The sequence below is a fragment of the Macaca nemestrina genome, chromosome 19, assembly GCF_043159975.1.
Source record: "Macaca nemestrina isolate mMacNem1 chromosome 19, mMacNem.hap1, whole genome shotgun sequence".
In the NCBI taxonomy this organism is placed as follows: Eukaryota; Metazoa; Chordata; class Mammalia; order Primates; family Cercopithecidae; genus Macaca; species Macaca nemestrina.
Genome location: NC_092143.1, coordinates 73,898,684 through 73,915,309, shown reverse-complemented (window position 1 = coordinate 73,915,309; position 16,626 = coordinate 73,898,684). Strand labels below are relative to the sequence as shown.

The window sequence follows — 16,626 nt, the reverse complement described above, 5'->3', positions numbered from 1 at the left end:
AGGGTGGCCTCACATGTGTTCTCCTCTACATGGGGGCCTCCACTGCTCAGGTCACATAAGGGAACCAGAACAGTCTCACTGTTGCTTTAGCTGATGACTTTCTTCTCTAGAGCTTCATCAGCTACATCCAAGCTACCACCTCTTAACACTCACAGAATCTCGTGCCATGAGGGTTCAGAGCAGGGTGAGGCCAGGGATGACACTTGCCCCAACTCAACACCTTGCTCTTTCAATTTAACATTTGAAATTTATGAAATATCATACACATGCTGAGAATACATAAAACAAAATTGCATTTTTTTTTTTTTTGAGATGGAGTTTCGCTCCTGGCCTCAAGTGATCTGCCCACCTCGGCCTCCCAAAATGCTGGGATTACAAGCATCAGCCACTGCGCTTATACAAAATTGTATTTTTAAGATTCTTCCCTGTTAGTGCATGTGGCTATAACTCATTCTTTTTCATTACTGGGTGGTATGGTATTCCATTATGTGGTCATATCACAATATAGTCTTTCATTCAATTCTTATTGCTATTGGGGTATTTTTGCATTTTTAGCTACATCAAGCAACATAGCTCTGAACATTTTTGTATACATCTATCTGCTGGTACATAAGTGCACCAGTTTCTCTAGGTGATCACTTAAATGTCGAATGGCTGGGTTGGGGGGTCTGTTTATCTTCTTCTTTAATGGATAATTCCATACTGTCTTCTGAAGAGTGTGTGAGAATTCCCACCGCTCTGCATCCGTGCCAACACTTGGTCTAGTCACACATTTTCAGCTTTGACAGTCTGAGTGTCAAATGAGTTTGAACATCTTTTCCTATGTACACAGTCCATTTTAATATCCTCTTTTATGCCTGTTCAAGGTTTTTGCCCATTTTTCTGATGCCTTCTTCTTGACTTGCAAAGTTCTCTACATGTTATGAATAGAAATCCTTTGCAGGATTTCTTACATTCTGTAAGTCGCACACGTCTTCTCTGACTTTAATTTTAACATCAAATTCATTGTAGTCAGATTTACTAACATTTGCTTTGTCCTTAGTGATTTTTGTGCCTTTTTGATGAAATGCCTTCTGTATTCCAAGATTGTGGAAATACTATAGTTGATTATATTCTAAAAGGTATACTATTTTGCCACTTACATTTCTGTCATTAATTCACCTTTATATTTGTATATGCTGTGAGTTAAGCATCAAAATTAATCCCCCCCACAGAGACATATTTGTCCCAGCATCATCTATTGAAAAGTTCGCCATCTGCCTGCTATTCTGCCAGGCTATCTGTATCATATATCATTTCCTTATATGCATGAGTCTGTGTTTGTACTTCCCACGCTGTTCAACTGGTCTGTTTGTCTAACAGCGGGTGAATACCACACTGATTTGGATATTATAGCTTTATAGGCCGGGCATGGTGGCTCACACTCGTAGTCCCAGTACTTTGGGAGGCTGAGCTGGGTGGATCGCTTGAGGTCAGGAGTTTGAGACCAGCCTGGCCAACATGGTGAAACCCTGTCTCTACTAAAAATACAAAAATTAGCAAGGAGTGGTGGCTCTCATGCGTAATCCCAGCTACTTTTATACGTTTTACTCAGGAGGCTGAGGCATGAGAATCACTTGAACCCGGGAGGTGGAGGTTGCAGTGAGCCGAGATCATGCCACTGCACTCCAGCCTTGATGACAGAGCGAGACCCTGTCTCAAAAAAAAAAAAAAAAAAAAAAAAAAATTATAACTTTATAGTAAAGTTGATGATTGGTAGATCAGGGTCTCCCAGTTTATTCTTTTTCCAGAGCTACTCTTAGCCCTTTGCACTTGATATAAATTTAAGTATTAGGGTCCCAAGTTCTACCAAAAAGAATAATAATAATAAGAAGAAGAAGTAAGACAAAACAAAAGAAAGCAACAATAAAAAAAAGCTTACATTCAACCCAACTAAACCCATTAGAATTCTGATTGAGGATTCATTGAATCTATAAATAAATTAAGGAATAATTGACATTTTAAAAATATTGAACCTTCTAATCCATGAACATGTTATTTTTTCTTCATTTGTTTTGGTCTTCTTTCAAGCCTCTCACTAAAGTTTTACGATTCTTTACAGAGGTTTGTATATCATTTATTATTTTTTAATAGAGATGATATATTTCCAGTATATTTTTGTATCGGTTTTTATTGCTAGTAAAGAGAAATATAACTTTTATATATTGATTTCACATATAATTACTATATATAGTCTTTTTTTTTTTTTTTTTTTTTTTGAGACGGAGTCTCGCTCTGTCGCCCAGGCTGGAGTGCAGTGGCCGGATCTCAGCTTACTGCAAGCTCCGCCTCCCGGGTTCGGGCCATTCTCCTGTCTCAGCCTCCTGAGTAGCTGGGACTACAGGCGCCCGCCACCTCGCCCGGCTAGTTTTTTTATTTTTTAGTAGAGACGGGGTTTCACCGTGTTAGCCAGGATGGTCTCGATCTCCTGACCTAGTGATCCGCCCGTCTCGGCCTCCCAAAGTGCTGGGATTACAGGCTTGAGCCACCGCGCCCGGCCATATATATAGTCTTTTGTTAAATTTTTAAAATAATTTGAATGTTACCTTTAAGTTCTCTTGGAGTCTCTCTATGTATAGTCGTATCATGTGCAAATAGTGGCAGTTTACTTCTTCATTTCCAAATTTTATACCTTTCACTTCATTTTCTTACCTTACTTTCTGCATAGCGACTTTCGCACAATATTGAATAAAAGTCGTGATGCTGGGGGCATGATGGCTCACACCTGTAATCCTAGCACTTTGGGAGCCTGAGGCAGTGGATTGCTTCAACCCAGGAGTTCAAGACCAGCCTGGGCAACATAGCGAGATACCGTCTCAAATTTTCTTTTTTTTTTTTCTTTTTTAAAGTGGCGATGTTGGTCATTCTAGGCTTGATAGTTATCTTAAAGGGAAATTTTTCAACATTTCACCATTAAATACCGTGTTGTGTGTTACAGGTGTTTTGTAGACATCTATTATCACTTAAAGGAAGTTTCCATCTATTCCCAGTTTGCCAACAGTTAATTAAAATTATCAAAAACATTTTTTGGGACTATTGAGAAGATTATATATTTTTTCCCTTTTATTTTAATTTGGTATATTCTTGTAATTGTCTAATGTTAAAACAACCTTGCATTCCTGGAATAAATTCAATTTGGAGACTATATATACTCTGTTTCTATCACCTGGATCTTGTTTGCCAATTATCGTTTAGGATTTTTGCTTCTATGTTCATGAGTGAGATTATTCTGAGACTAGAATTAATTTAATACTGATATCCGACAAGGATAGTACAGGAAGGAAAAAATGCAGGATGATTTCCCTTTATTAAGATATAATTCACATACCATAAAATTCACTCATTTAAAATGTTGCTTTATGTATTTTGAAGTGATATTTTTAAATGGATACAAAGTGATTCTTTACCACTACTAATACATTTTACCTTAAAGTCTATATTGCCTGTTATTACTATAGATACACTAGGGTTTTGGGGTGGGGTGATGTTTGCATGACATGTAACTTCTCATCCTTTAACTTTCTTTCTGTAACTTTCTGCTTTACATGTGTCTCTTAAAAATAGCACGGAGTTAAATTTTGTGTTTTCCTCCCTGACAGTCTTTGTCATTTGTTTGCTATTACTGATTACTTTTAAAAAAACATCTAATCATCTTATTTTGTGCTTTCTATTTGTCCTTTCTGTTCTGTTTCTTTCTCTTTTTTTTTTGAGACAGTCTTGCTCTGGTGCTGAGGCTGGAGTGCAGTGGCATGATCTTGACTCACTGCAACCTCTACCTCCTAGGTTCAAGCAATTCTCATGCCTCAGCCTCCCGAGTAGCTGGAATTACAGCATGTGCCATCACGCCTGGCTAATTTTTGTATTTTTAGAAGAAACGGGGTTTTACCATGTTGGCCAGGCTGGTCTCAAACTCCTGACCTCAAGTGATCTGCTCGCCTCAGCCTCCCAAAGTGCTGGGATTACAGGCATGAGCCACCACATCCGGCCTGTTCTGTGTTTCATTTTCTGTCCTTTTTTGATTATTTTTGACTCATTTTTTAAAATTATTCAATTTTTCCTTCTACACTACCTTAAAAGTTATAGATTCTGAGTTTCTTTGGTTTTGGTGACTGTGCAACTTGAAGTCTGAAGTTATTTCATTTGTTTTACCCTTATCTCAGAAACAGAAGGGCCTTAAAAACTTTACCCCTTTACCTTTTTCCCAACTCGCATGCTATTGTGTTTTCATGTGTCTATGTTTTAATTCTTTTTAAAATCCAAACAGCAATGTTATTATTGTTTTATAGATTCAACTTACCAATATATTTGCCACTTTATTTGCTTTCAATTAAGTGCTTTGAAGATGTAATTCCACCATCTTCTGGCCTATTGTTGCCACTGACATTCAACTCTTGATCTGCTTGCTTGTTTGAGGGTAATTTGCCTTTTTTCTTGGACAGCTTTTGATATGTTCACTTTATCTTTGGTGTGCTATACCTAAAATACTATGGGTCTAGATGTGGGTTTTTAAAAAATATATCTACCCAGGATTTTAGGGGGAAGAGGATTTTTCATCTGTGGGTTAGATTTTTCGGAAGATCTTTCTAGAAAATTCTGTGTCTCACAAAATATTGTTGCTCCCTCATTTTCTCTCTCTCTGCACTTCTCCCAAAACTAATTAAACATATGTTTGATGTTCTCACTCTATCTTCCATGTCTGTTAATCAACTTTTCTCTCTTTCCCATTTTTGAGTCTTTCTGCATCATGTGCTGTGTAATTTCTTCTGACTTTCTGTCAGTTTACAAACTCTCTGTTCTTTTTCATCTGATATTCTGTTGAAAATGTCTGGCCGGGCGCAGTGGCTCACGCCTGTAATCCCAGCACTTTGGGAGGCCGAGGCGGGCAGATCACAAGGTCAGGAGATCGAGACCACGGTGAAACCCCGTCTCTACTAAAAATAGAAAAAATTAGCCGGGCCCGGTGGCGGGCGCCTGTAGTCCCAGCTACTCAGGAGGCTGAGGCAGGAGAATGGCGTGAATCCGGGAGGCGGAGCTTGCAGTGAGCCGAGATTGCGCCACTGCACTCCAGCCTGGGCGACAGAGCGAGACTCCGTCTCAAAAAAAAAAAAAAAAAGAAAGAAAGAAAATGTCTATTTTTTTTTCTTACTGTATTTTCCATCTCTTGTCAGTCACATTTTACATATTTTATAGTTTGCTGCTTCCTACAAATGTTTTTCACACTAATATATTCTGTCACTTCTATTTTGCAAATGTTTTAACATTTATTATTTTATCATGTATATTTACCCTCAACAACCCAATTCCTACTGAGTGACACAAAAAATATTAGGTTACTCAGTAAAGAGCAGAAACATTATGATAACTTGAGCATTTTGATTCCCAGCTTAGAACTCGTTTAAATTTCACCTGTACATGCCTTAGCTTTCTATTGCCACATAACAAATTACCACAGACTCGGTGGTCGAAAACAACCCACATTTGTTATATCAGTGTCCTTGAGTCAGGGCTCTGGGCACAGCGTCGCGGGGTCCTCTGCTCAGGATCTCACAGGGCTGCAATGTAGGTGTCTGCTGAGCCACATTCACATTGAGTTCCTCTTCCAAGCCCACTCCGGTTGTTGGCAGAATTCACTTCCCTGCAGCTGTAGGACTGACGCTTCCACTCCTAGATGCTGCCTTTCTCCAAATGTGAGTGGGTAGGCAGCTCTCAGTGTGACATTTACCTCCTCAAGGCCAGTGGTACCATGTTTTTATTTAGGAGGGGCCCAAACCCCATTGTAAGAGTTCTTACCTGATGACATCAGGCCCATCCAGGACAATTTCCCTTTTGATTAACCTCAAATCAGCTGATCAGGGACCCTCATCTATAATATCTTTTCTCCTTTGCCATATGGGGTGACACAATCACAGGACTTGATCTCCCAATCCCTTTGCCACATTCTATTGTAGGCTACAAGGAGGTCACAGTTTCATCCACACCCAGGAGATTACAAAAGTGGTGTGACTCATTGATGGTCACCCTAAGATGTGTCTGACATGGAAGGTAAATAAATAAAATGTTCAACAAGTAGAAAAAAACAAACCTGGAACATTCACTATCTGTGATGTTGTCAATGTTGCAGATTAGCAACTTGAAGGAAAACATGGTGTATCAGTTCCAAGTGGCAGCTATGAACATGGCTGGGCTGGGCGTGCCCTCTGCAGTAAGCGAATGCTTCAAGTGTGAAGAGTGGACCATCGCCGTCCCAGGTAAACCACAGACACCGTGCTTCCACACTGCACCTCAGAATTTCCTCCAAGAGAACCTACAACCTGGAACGAAATTCAAAGAACTATATGGTCAACATTTAAGGGAAAAGAATTCTCTTGGCCCCTCGTGTTTACCTAAAATATTTTAATGATAATATTAAATAATAGATAGCAATGTAAAACTGAGTATAAATTCTTTGTGTTTGTGTTCCAAGTAAATCCTAGAGCCCTCACCGCTCAGCCTGTGTGAGGAGTAGGATTAACAGAGGCAGCTGGATTGAGTGCAAATCAATGTTTAAAAGGAATTCCAATCTTTGCTTTTGCTTCTGAAAGGCCACTTAAAGGTCATCTAATTTATATCCCACAGCAAAATGTCTCAAACACGTCTCCCTGCACTTATTTGTTCTCATATATTGTCACGCTGCTGGGAAGGTTCTCATTTATTAGCTCCCCAAAATCAATCCCTCCATACCCAAGCTACATGGCTTCTTGGGCTCTCCTCCCTCCTCTCAGCCCTTCATCATATCACACGGATAGATTTCATACACCTGTCTACGGTTTAAGGCTGACCTGTCTCCGCTTGCCTCTCGGCACTGACTTTTCCAGCCCTTTCTCTCTACACGTTTTCCAAACTCTGAACCAAAAGAAAGTTCCTGGAACCTGGCAAATACTGTCCTTCAGAGGTCATCATAGGGAGTGGTTGGGTGGGCAGGGAAGAAAGTGGGAGGTGGGGCGAGGATGGGGGTGAGGGGGAACTTACCTTGCTTATAACTCTTACAGAGCTATAAAGACAAAATGAAATAAAATAAAAATTGAATGCAAATTTACTAAGCCATTAAGATTTAAACTAGCAATAGTGAGGTATGTGGTGGGTGATTTTATGTCCCTGGTGCCACCCCCTTCCTCTGTTTGAAACCCTTTGCCCTTGAAGACCATCACGTTGCCTTTGCTGAACTCCTCTGTCAGGTGTGAATCACAAGATTCCAAGAGAAACTCAAGAGCAGTTCAGGTGCTCTCTCGACTTCTGCAAATAGAGAGAGAGAAACACTTTGCTCTTTGCTTGTAGTTCCTTGAGGCCAGATGGTATTTCTCAAGTCCTTTCTGCCACCTGCGTAAAAGTGGGTCTGTTTTCAGATTCTTGCAATTCCTGAGTAAAGTGAAATGCAATTGACTAGAGACTAAGAAATTCCAAGCAGGCCTGTAGAAATTTTTTTTGATCGAAAGTGATGTCGTTGGCTGGGTGCGGTGGCTCATTCCCGTAATCCCAGTTTTTGGGGAGGCTGAGGAGGCAGGGGGATTGCCTGGGCCCAGGGGTTCAAGACCAGGCTTGGCAACATAGTGAGGCCTCATCTCTTACAAAATGTTTTTTAATTAGCTGGGCATGATGGTGCACGCCTGTAGTCCCAGCTACTCAGGAGGCTGAGGCAGGAGGATTGCTTGAGCTCACGAGGTCAAGGCTGTGTTCATACCACTGTGTTCCAGCCTGGATAAGAGTGAGGCTCTCTCTTTAAAAAAAAAAAAAAAAAAAAGTGATGCAATTGACAAAAAAAGGTTGCAGGTAAGCACTCTCAACTTAGAGAAAAAATGAAGGGGGCAGCCCCCCACCATCCTGACATCTTGGCTTCTCAGTCCCATCCTTGACTTACTGAGTCCTGTTAGGCAAGTCTCACTTCAAGAAAGCCCCTACGGAAGAAAACAGTAAGAATGTTTTGTCATCCTGTCTGACAGATGAAAAAACTGACACTCAGGTTAAACGATGCCCAGAGGGTGACAGAGGTAACAAGTAGCATAATTAGGGTAGGAAACTAGGTCTGCTTGTCCCTAGACTATAGCTGCTAGGAAATGACAGCATAGTTCCTTGTGTGTAAGGCAGGGATACTGCTCCCAATCTAGACGCCTCCCTGGGTTCTAAGGGTGACACAAGATCATGTTTATAAAAGCCCTTCGCAAAACAGAACATGCCACATTCGTGTGAGGTATTTGGCATTAATATTTAAATACAGCTTTATACAAAACATCGGAAGGCAAGCATGACACATATTTGTGGCCATGAAACCAAGGTAAAGGGTCAAACAAATATTGAACTATCAATTACAAAACACCAAAGCATGGCGTAACAGAGTATGTCCTTCTACAGGTTGGCTTTCAGGCTACTGTGAGTCACTTCAGGTGATTTTGATTGGTTGGCTAGATGTCAGTCATTATTTAAAAAACCAAAAAAAAAGAAAGGAAAAAATAAATGAATTTTTCACCTGCATAGCAGCTGGTGGTCATGCAAAGATACAGGCAATCGCTTAGTAGTTCTGATTTGCCAAGAGTGTGAATAGCATTCATACAGGCCACATTCTGGCTTTCTCCCTGCAGAGGGTTGTCAGGTGACTTGGCCTCGCTGAGCTTTCTGTTAATTGTCTTAAGGAAGAGAGAGAGAAATGAATGTAAGGTACCTGGCAGTATTTAGTGCAGATGCAGGCCCATAGGATTGATTGTATTTACTTTGGTAAAAGGATTTTGTAAACCATAACCTATCATTTGTTTTTACCCATTTGCGGGCTGCACATACTCTTTAGGGGGAAGATTTCCCTCTGATTGGGAGCGATGCTTTTTCCTTTGAAAGAGCCATTACTCCGTATATTCATATGCCATCAGATAGAGCTGCTTTCTTTATACTATTTGACATTAAGGGGAAATTTTAGGCTGTCACTCAAAAATTGTCTGAAACGGGGGGCCAGAAGTGATGGCTCCCACCTGTAATCCCAACACTTTGGGAGGCTGAGGCAGAAGGACCACTTGAACCCAAGAGTTCAAGACCAGCCTGGTCAACACAGCGAGACCCTATCTCTACAAAAACTTAAAAAATTAGCCGGGTGTGGTGGTGCACACTTGTAGGTCCAGCTGCTCAGGAGGCTAAGGTGAGAGGATCCCTTGAGCCCAGGAGCTCAAGGTTACAGTGAGCTACCATCACACCACTGCACTCCAGCCTGGGTAACAGGGCAAAACCCTGTCTCTAAAAATAAAAATTAAAAAATATGAATCTGCAGCTAAATCAAACTGTTTCAATAAAAGGTCTTTAAGACTAATGCAGGCCTGAGAACGGCCTGAAGGGAAGTTTTGGGTCCACCCTTTGAGAGGCACCTCAGAGTGGCCTTACCTGCCTGCCACCCTTAAAGGGACTCGGTGGGCTGATGTAGCAGTGTGGAAACGACAGGAAATGACCACAGAATACTTATTTTCTTGGGAATGCTAAATTTTGAAAAAAGAACACCAGTGTTAGATTAGCTTTAAGACTTACAAGTAGTTCTAAATGTGTGGAGACTTGAGTTTTCTATGTTCTGATTTCTCCTCATTGGCTTCTCTCTCTCTCAGGACCACCGCACAGTCTCAAGTGTAGTGAAGTCAGGAAGGACTCCCTGGTTCTCCAGTGGAAGCCTCCAGTCCACTCTGGGCGGACTCCAGTCACTGGTTACTTCGTGGATTTGAAGGAGGCCAAGGCCAAAGAGGACCAGTGGCGAGGGCTCAATGAGGCGGCAATTAAAAACGTATACCTGAAGGTAAGAGGATGCTCAGTTCTAGAGCTTCCCTGAAAAAAAAAAGGGGGGGGGGGGAAATGGCTCTACTAATATTAACTTGAAAGTTAGCAAGATAAAACAGAATCTCTCTGCTTTGATCTGTTTCATATACTGGGCTCCTGGTAAGATTCCATTGGCAGAGGTTGGGGCTGGGAGAAGTTTCTGATGCTTGCAACAGTTTGGTTATATTTAACCTGAATTCCTTAGCACAGCTTTGAAACGCACGCAACAGCTCCTTCCTCTCTCCTTTCTCTCCTTGCCTCAACTTACCCACTACACGTTTTTGTTACTCATAGTCTTAAAACCTTACTGCTTACCATCCCCAAAAGGTGATTTTTTCATTCCTCTTTTTTCTGCGGGGGTTGATTTGAGGGTGCTGTTTTTATAAAGTTCACACCAGGAAGCCTGTGACTACTGGTCCTCTCAAGTCACTGCTGTCTCACGTTAGTTCCTCCCTCAGGCTGGTTCTCACATGAGCTCTCAGAGATTAGTGGAACAGGTTCGCTCACCCCCCTTATCCATGTCACTGCCTTTCAGGTTCCTCTAGCGTGCTCAATGAACCATTTCCTAACTCTGTCAACCAAACACTGTTCTGCCGTAGCCACCGAATCTCTCATTTGTACCAAAAGGAAATTTCTAAAGAACGCTTCCCCCTAGTGTTAGCAGTGGCATCTGGAGACCCTGACTCCCCAAGAGGGCCTCAGAAACTGTAGGAAATATGATTGCATGACTTACTACTTAGAATGAAATGTGACTGACTTCACCACAGTCACTCAGGATGTTACACACTGCGTTTGCACCGTCATATCTTTTGGCAGCAGAGGTCATTGCCTATAAGGTGAGCTTTGGAAGATATTCAAAGTGTACCTGGCCAAAAAGATCTCTCCCTGACCTGCTTCATGAACTAAGTCCCTTCCGTCTGTCAGCCACTCTCCAGGGTTAAGGTATTTCCAGCCACTCTAAACTATGTAAATATATCCTCCAGGAGATACAGCCCATAAACCATTACACCCAACATGCCGTTAACTCAACTTAGCATATGCCAATCAGCAATCCAGCTTCTTGCAAAACTCTGAAGAGATAAGACAGGTCATCTTTTCATGAGGAAGAGAAAAGCTCAAGGAAGGACTGGAGCCTATGATGCTTTTGCTGTCAAGATGAGTCCAGAGGCCCCTGGATTCCAAGAAACCCCCAAAGTACAGTGTAAAATAAAGGTCGGGAACATCCTAGATGATGGTGGTAGGTGTATATGGCTGGAATGAAAATTTCCAAGTCTTCAATCTGCCACCATAGAGGAAGCCAAGGGCCTGAGGTTTGAACTGACTCAGGTGAAACAAAACAAAGGTGAAAAAGCAAGCAAAAAAAAAAAAAAAAAAAAAAAAAAAGAAGTAGAGTTTAAATGTGTCAAAGAATGGTTAATGTCACTCATTTTTAAAAAGAAAAAGAATAAAGGCAATTTTAAGAGAGAGAAAGAGACTGAGATCAAGTATGCCTAACAAACCTGGAAGCGAACTTCCATAAGGGGAGTTCTTACACTTTATCAACAGTTTTTCTAAAGTGAAAGTAATCTTTTTTATTTTTCTGATTATAAAACTAACAATTTGAATGAAAAATTAAACATAAGAAGCACAAAGAAGAAAGTAGGCCAGGCACGGTGACTCACGCTTATAATCCCAGGGCTTTGGAGGCCAAGGTAGGCAAATCTGGGCTTGAGCACAGGAGTTCAAGACCAGCCTGGGAAACATGGCAAAACCTTGTCTATAAAAAAAATACAAAAAATTAACTGGCCGTGGTGGCATGTGCCTGTAGTCCCAGCTACTCAGGAGGCTGAGGTGGGAGGATTGCTTGAACCAGGGAGGCGAAAGCTGCAGTGAGCTGTGATTGCACCACTGCACTCCAGCCTGGGCAACAGAGCAAGACTCTGTCTCAAAAAAAAGGAAAATAGATCTGCATCGATGATCTCGATTACATATTTGTGGTGCTGTTGAGGCCAGTGGTCATTGCCCCTGTGGTCATGGAAGAGTGGAGAGTGCCCCTGTCACCGCAGGGACCAGACACTGGAATGTGAATATACTGCCTGTACATGTTGCAGAAATCTGACTCAGCCATATATCATCACCTAGGTGGCAGGTGCAGATGCGTCAGGTACCTGGTGATTACTCTATTTTTATTACAAGGAAATGTTTCTGTGTCGTTCTGGAAATCCACAGTTTCCTGACATTATTTCTAAACATAGAATTTAAATGTGTCAGACTCTATGCATTTAAGTTAAAGTTCATTTACAGAATAAAATCCATTTCAAAACTCCGTTAGTGCCAGTGAAGGCTATTACTACATAAATAGTGACATTCTGTTGTAAACACAATACAATTAGTTAGATTAAAAACCTAATAATTTAATATATACCTCATTTAAATACATGATCACAAACACTTCACCTAATTGAATGACTTTATTCTAACATTGTTTGATTTAAATCACATTTTGGATATTGGTCTCTATCACAACATTTTGGGGAAAAATTATGCCCTCTGTGTATAATAAATTCCTTCTTAAAACATAACATAGCTTTTAAAAGTCACATGTTTTTAATTTTAAAATGTTGATAAAACATTAACAGTATTGACAATAGAAATGAGATTGTTCAAAACCCTAAGAAAGTTACAAAAAATTAAGTGGGAAGCCAGGCATGGTGGCTCACTCCCGTGATCCCAACACTGTGGGAGGCTGAGGTGGGAGAATTGCTTGAGCCCAGGAGTTTGAGACCAGCCTGGGCAACATGGTGAAATCCCGTATCTATTAAATTTTTTTTTTTTAGTTAGCCTGGTGTACTGGCACATGCCTGTGGTCCCAACTACTCAGGAGGCTGAGGCCGGAGGACTGCTTGATCCCAGGAGGTCCAGGCTACAGTGAGCTGAGATTGTGCCACTGTACTCTAGCCTGAGCAACAGAGTGAAACTCTGTCTCAAAAATACATATGTATACACACACACACACACATATATACACATATATACACACAGATGTGTGTGTATATATATATCTGGCTCACAGCCATATGTCATCACCTAGGTGGCAGGTGCATATGTGTCAGGTACCTGGCGATTGCTCTATTTTTATTACAAGGAAATGTTTCTGTGTGTGTGTATATATATATATATGTGTGTGTGTGTGTGTATATATACACACGAAGTGGGACTGTCATACAAAAATAAATTATAAATGCTTTTTTTTTTTAACAGCTCTTCGTAACTCTAGCTTAGTGGCACATATGTAGTGGATTCTCAGCACACATCTTGCTTATTAAAAACTTGAGGATTTAGAATTTTAGTACACTTTGATTATTCACAAATTATTCAAACTCACAATTGTGTTAATTTCGTGTCTATTTAGTAAGAAATAACTATATTAAATATACAGGAACAATTATTGTTTGTTTTGGTTCTACTAGTTTAACATGCTTTTAAACAAATGGAAAGTGTTTGCGATTCATGCTTTTAATTCTCCTCTTTTGCCAAGAATTTCATCTGAAATTATTCATGGAATATCTCAAAAGGATCGGGGGATAAGGTGACATATGCTATAATGAGCACTTTGTATTTTGTCCTTTTTACCAAAGAATGCAGTGGCTAACACATGTGACTCCTACGTACACTAGTCTGTTTCTGATGTTGGTAGCCACTAAATTAACTAAAACGGAGAAACATCAGCGTGAGAATGGATATTGGAAACTCCTCTCTATCTACAGATGGTCCAGAGAGAAGATCATCTGCAGCTAAAGTCACCTGCTTAGTGTTTGACAGAATCAAGTCTAGACCACAAGTCTTGTATACCTGGTACTAGGTCACTAAATCATTACTACAGAGGAAAACAGCCCCATCTGTTTAAATGACATAAAACGGCCACTGCTTCATCAAACACCCATTGCTTCTACACCTGCTTCTACCAGGTTCGAGGCCTCAAGGAGGGCGTCAGCTACGTGTTCCGTGTTCGAGCCATAAACCAGGCGGGAGTTGGGAAGCCGTCTGACCTTGCTGGCCCTGTTGTGGCAGAGACCCGTCCAGGTGGGCTTTCACCTGTTCATTAAAACTAATCCTATTTGTGTGAGATACTGAACTAACGTTTGGCCTTTCTGTGCTTTCCCCCAATTTTCAAAATCATCAATGTGTACTATCTGAATGTAATTGATAAGTAATGATCTTAGAACATGACAGTCATTCGTCCCATCACAGGCACCTCGGGACAGGGTTGAGCCAGGTTTGATGTAGTCTAGGGGCTGTTCTGATGCGCATCTAAAAACACGGAAGTTCTTGATCAAGTTAGGCTTCCTGGACCAACTGTTCCCCGCATTCATTCCTGGAATGTTATTCCTATTACACCCTGGCCATTAAGTCTCCTAAGAATATTTTCCCAATCATAGGGGAAGCTAGAGCAGCCCAGTTAGTGGGCACAATCCTTAAACAAAAGTAGGATTTATGTAATTGTGGCTATTATGTTTAAACCAGAGGTCAGCAAACTTTTTCTGCAGAGGGCCAGGTAATATTTCTCACTCAAAAGCCCTGTGGTCTCTGTCACAACTTCTTAACTCTGCCATGACACAAAAGAAGCCATTGAGGACACATAAACAAATGAGCATGACTGTGTTCTAATAAAACTTTATCATGCACATTATATGCATTATATAATATGATGTGCTATATGCATTCTAAAATTTCAATCTTGTATAATTTTCCTGTGTTTTAAAATAGTAATCTTCTTTCAATTTTTTCAACTATTTAAAAATATAAAAACCATTCTTAGCTTGCAGCCCTTACAAAAAGAGGTAATGGGCCAGATTCAGCCCACGGGCCATAGTGTGCTGATCTCTGGGCTAAACTAACAGTGGTCCCAACTGAATGGTTTATAGATTCGAGGCAGCCCTCATTTCCCAGTTTCAAAGATGCCATGATTACTAGAGAAGACAGTCTTGCCCTTTCTTATGAGAACAAAGTTTGCTGTGTTCACTGTCCAACTAGTTTCAGATCATTACATAATGATTTTTTTTTTTATCATTTAACCTGTAAGCTATCATATATTTCAGTTCATTAAAGTTGTGTAAAGGAAAGCACCAGAGGCCAGGCACTGTGGCTCACGTCTGTAATCCCAACACTTTGGGCAGCTGAGGCAAGAGGAGTTCGAGACCAGCCTGGGCAACTTGGCAAAACCCCACCTCTACAAAATTTTTAAATTAGCTAGATGTGGTGGTGAGTGCCTGTAGTCCCAGCTACTTGGGAGGCTGAGGTGGGAGGATCACTTGGGCCTAGGAGGTCAAGACTGCAGGGAGTCATGTTTTCACCACTGCCTTCTAGCATGGGCGACAGAGTGAGACCCTGTCTCAAAAAAAAAAAAAACCAGCACTGGAAATGAGAGATAATAAAGTTTGTCACTTTGAAGACTCGGAAGGGTAAGGGCTGAGGGTGGTGTGGATGATGAAAAATTACGTACTGGGTACCATGTGCATTTTTGGGGGGTGATGGATACCCTAAAAGCCATGAGTTAACCACTATTCCATCTGGGCATGTAATGGAATTGCATATATGCCCTATAAATTTGTACAAGTTTTTAAATCACCCAATTATATTAAATTTATATTCATTCTAGTATAAGCACTTTTGCTTTAATCTGTCCCTGTTTTCAGGCTGAAATAAACAAAGAACAGATACAGAATGTAATATTTATTTTTCTGATGAGAAAAGAATGTAAATATAGAAAACTACTTTCACTGCATATTACTTCAAAATAATATAAAATGAACCCTTTGAGAAAATGTCTTTCCCTTTCATCCTATTTCTTCATAAGCTGTTTTCAGCTAGTCTTAGAACTACTCTCTGGACGTGGGTCTGACAAAAGTGGCCTTCTTAGACAAAAGTGTGGTAGGTGTCTGTAAGAAGTACCACACTGCATGTAAATAACCTTTGCAAAATTTCATGAGAAAACAGAAAAATGCTAGGAATGTATACACCAGGTAAAAGGTAACACACAAAGACACCAGAACACATATTCCTATAGAAATCAAACCCTTCAGCTGACAATTGTGTGGATAGTAAAGGTGCCAAATGGACACCTCCAAGGACCCAAGGGCAGAGTTTGCTCTCAGAACAACGTAGATTGCTACACAAGTAAACTCTTAATCTAGTCAGGGCTACATCAAAAGCACCCTGGAAGCCATGGGTTCCAAATATGATTGTTAAAAGAACTTAAATCAATTTCTTATTTTCTCATCTATAGCCTCAGAAAGGCAGGTGACGGGCATGACATTAACAGAGCCATCACTAGGGAAATTTTGCCACCAGAAAAGGATCTGCTGGTGACCTCCTGGGTGAGAGTTTTGTTTCACTGACTTGGATTAAGGAACCAAAAGTCATTTGCATGCCATTCCATTCCCAGACTCGAACTACAGACAGCTGCAACACTGATGCGCTAAGCAGCACCCTGTTAACCCCTGGACAAACCACTGGCTCACAGCCTAGAGAAGAACGCTGGATACACAAAGTCCAAATGGAATCCCATGACATCTGAGCCTGTTTTATATGCAGTAGACACACACTCATTATTGTCACATGTATTTCTTGAGCTCCTACTGTGTCAGGTGCCATTTGGGTCCCAGGAATAATATGACATCATCACTGCACACCGGGCTTGCAATCTAATGGAAAAGACAGTATTTACAGCACAGGATTGTGAGAGCTAGGAGAGGTGCTCATAAAAGATTTCTATAGCCGAATAGGCTATAA

At 40.8% G+C, this 16,626-nt stretch overlaps 1 protein-coding gene across 5 annotated transcripts in view; it reads left to right on the top strand.

The window, feature by feature from the left end:
• LOC105478822 (myomesin 1) overlaps nt 1–16,626 on the top strand; it is a 178,900-nt gene that overhangs the window by 122,594 nt on the left and 39,680 nt on the right. For all 5 annotated transcript variants that reach the window (XM_011736457.3, XM_011736454.3, XM_011736455.2 and 2 more), the window contains 3 exons: nt 6,161–6,287; nt 9,651–9,835; nt 13,803–13,917. In XM_011736457.3, the coding sequence (XP_011734759.2) occupies nt 6,161–6,287; nt 9,651–9,835; nt 13,803–13,917 (427 nt within the window). The remainder of the gene's footprint in view (nt 1–6,160; nt 6,288–9,650; nt 9,836–13,802; nt 13,918–16,626) is intronic.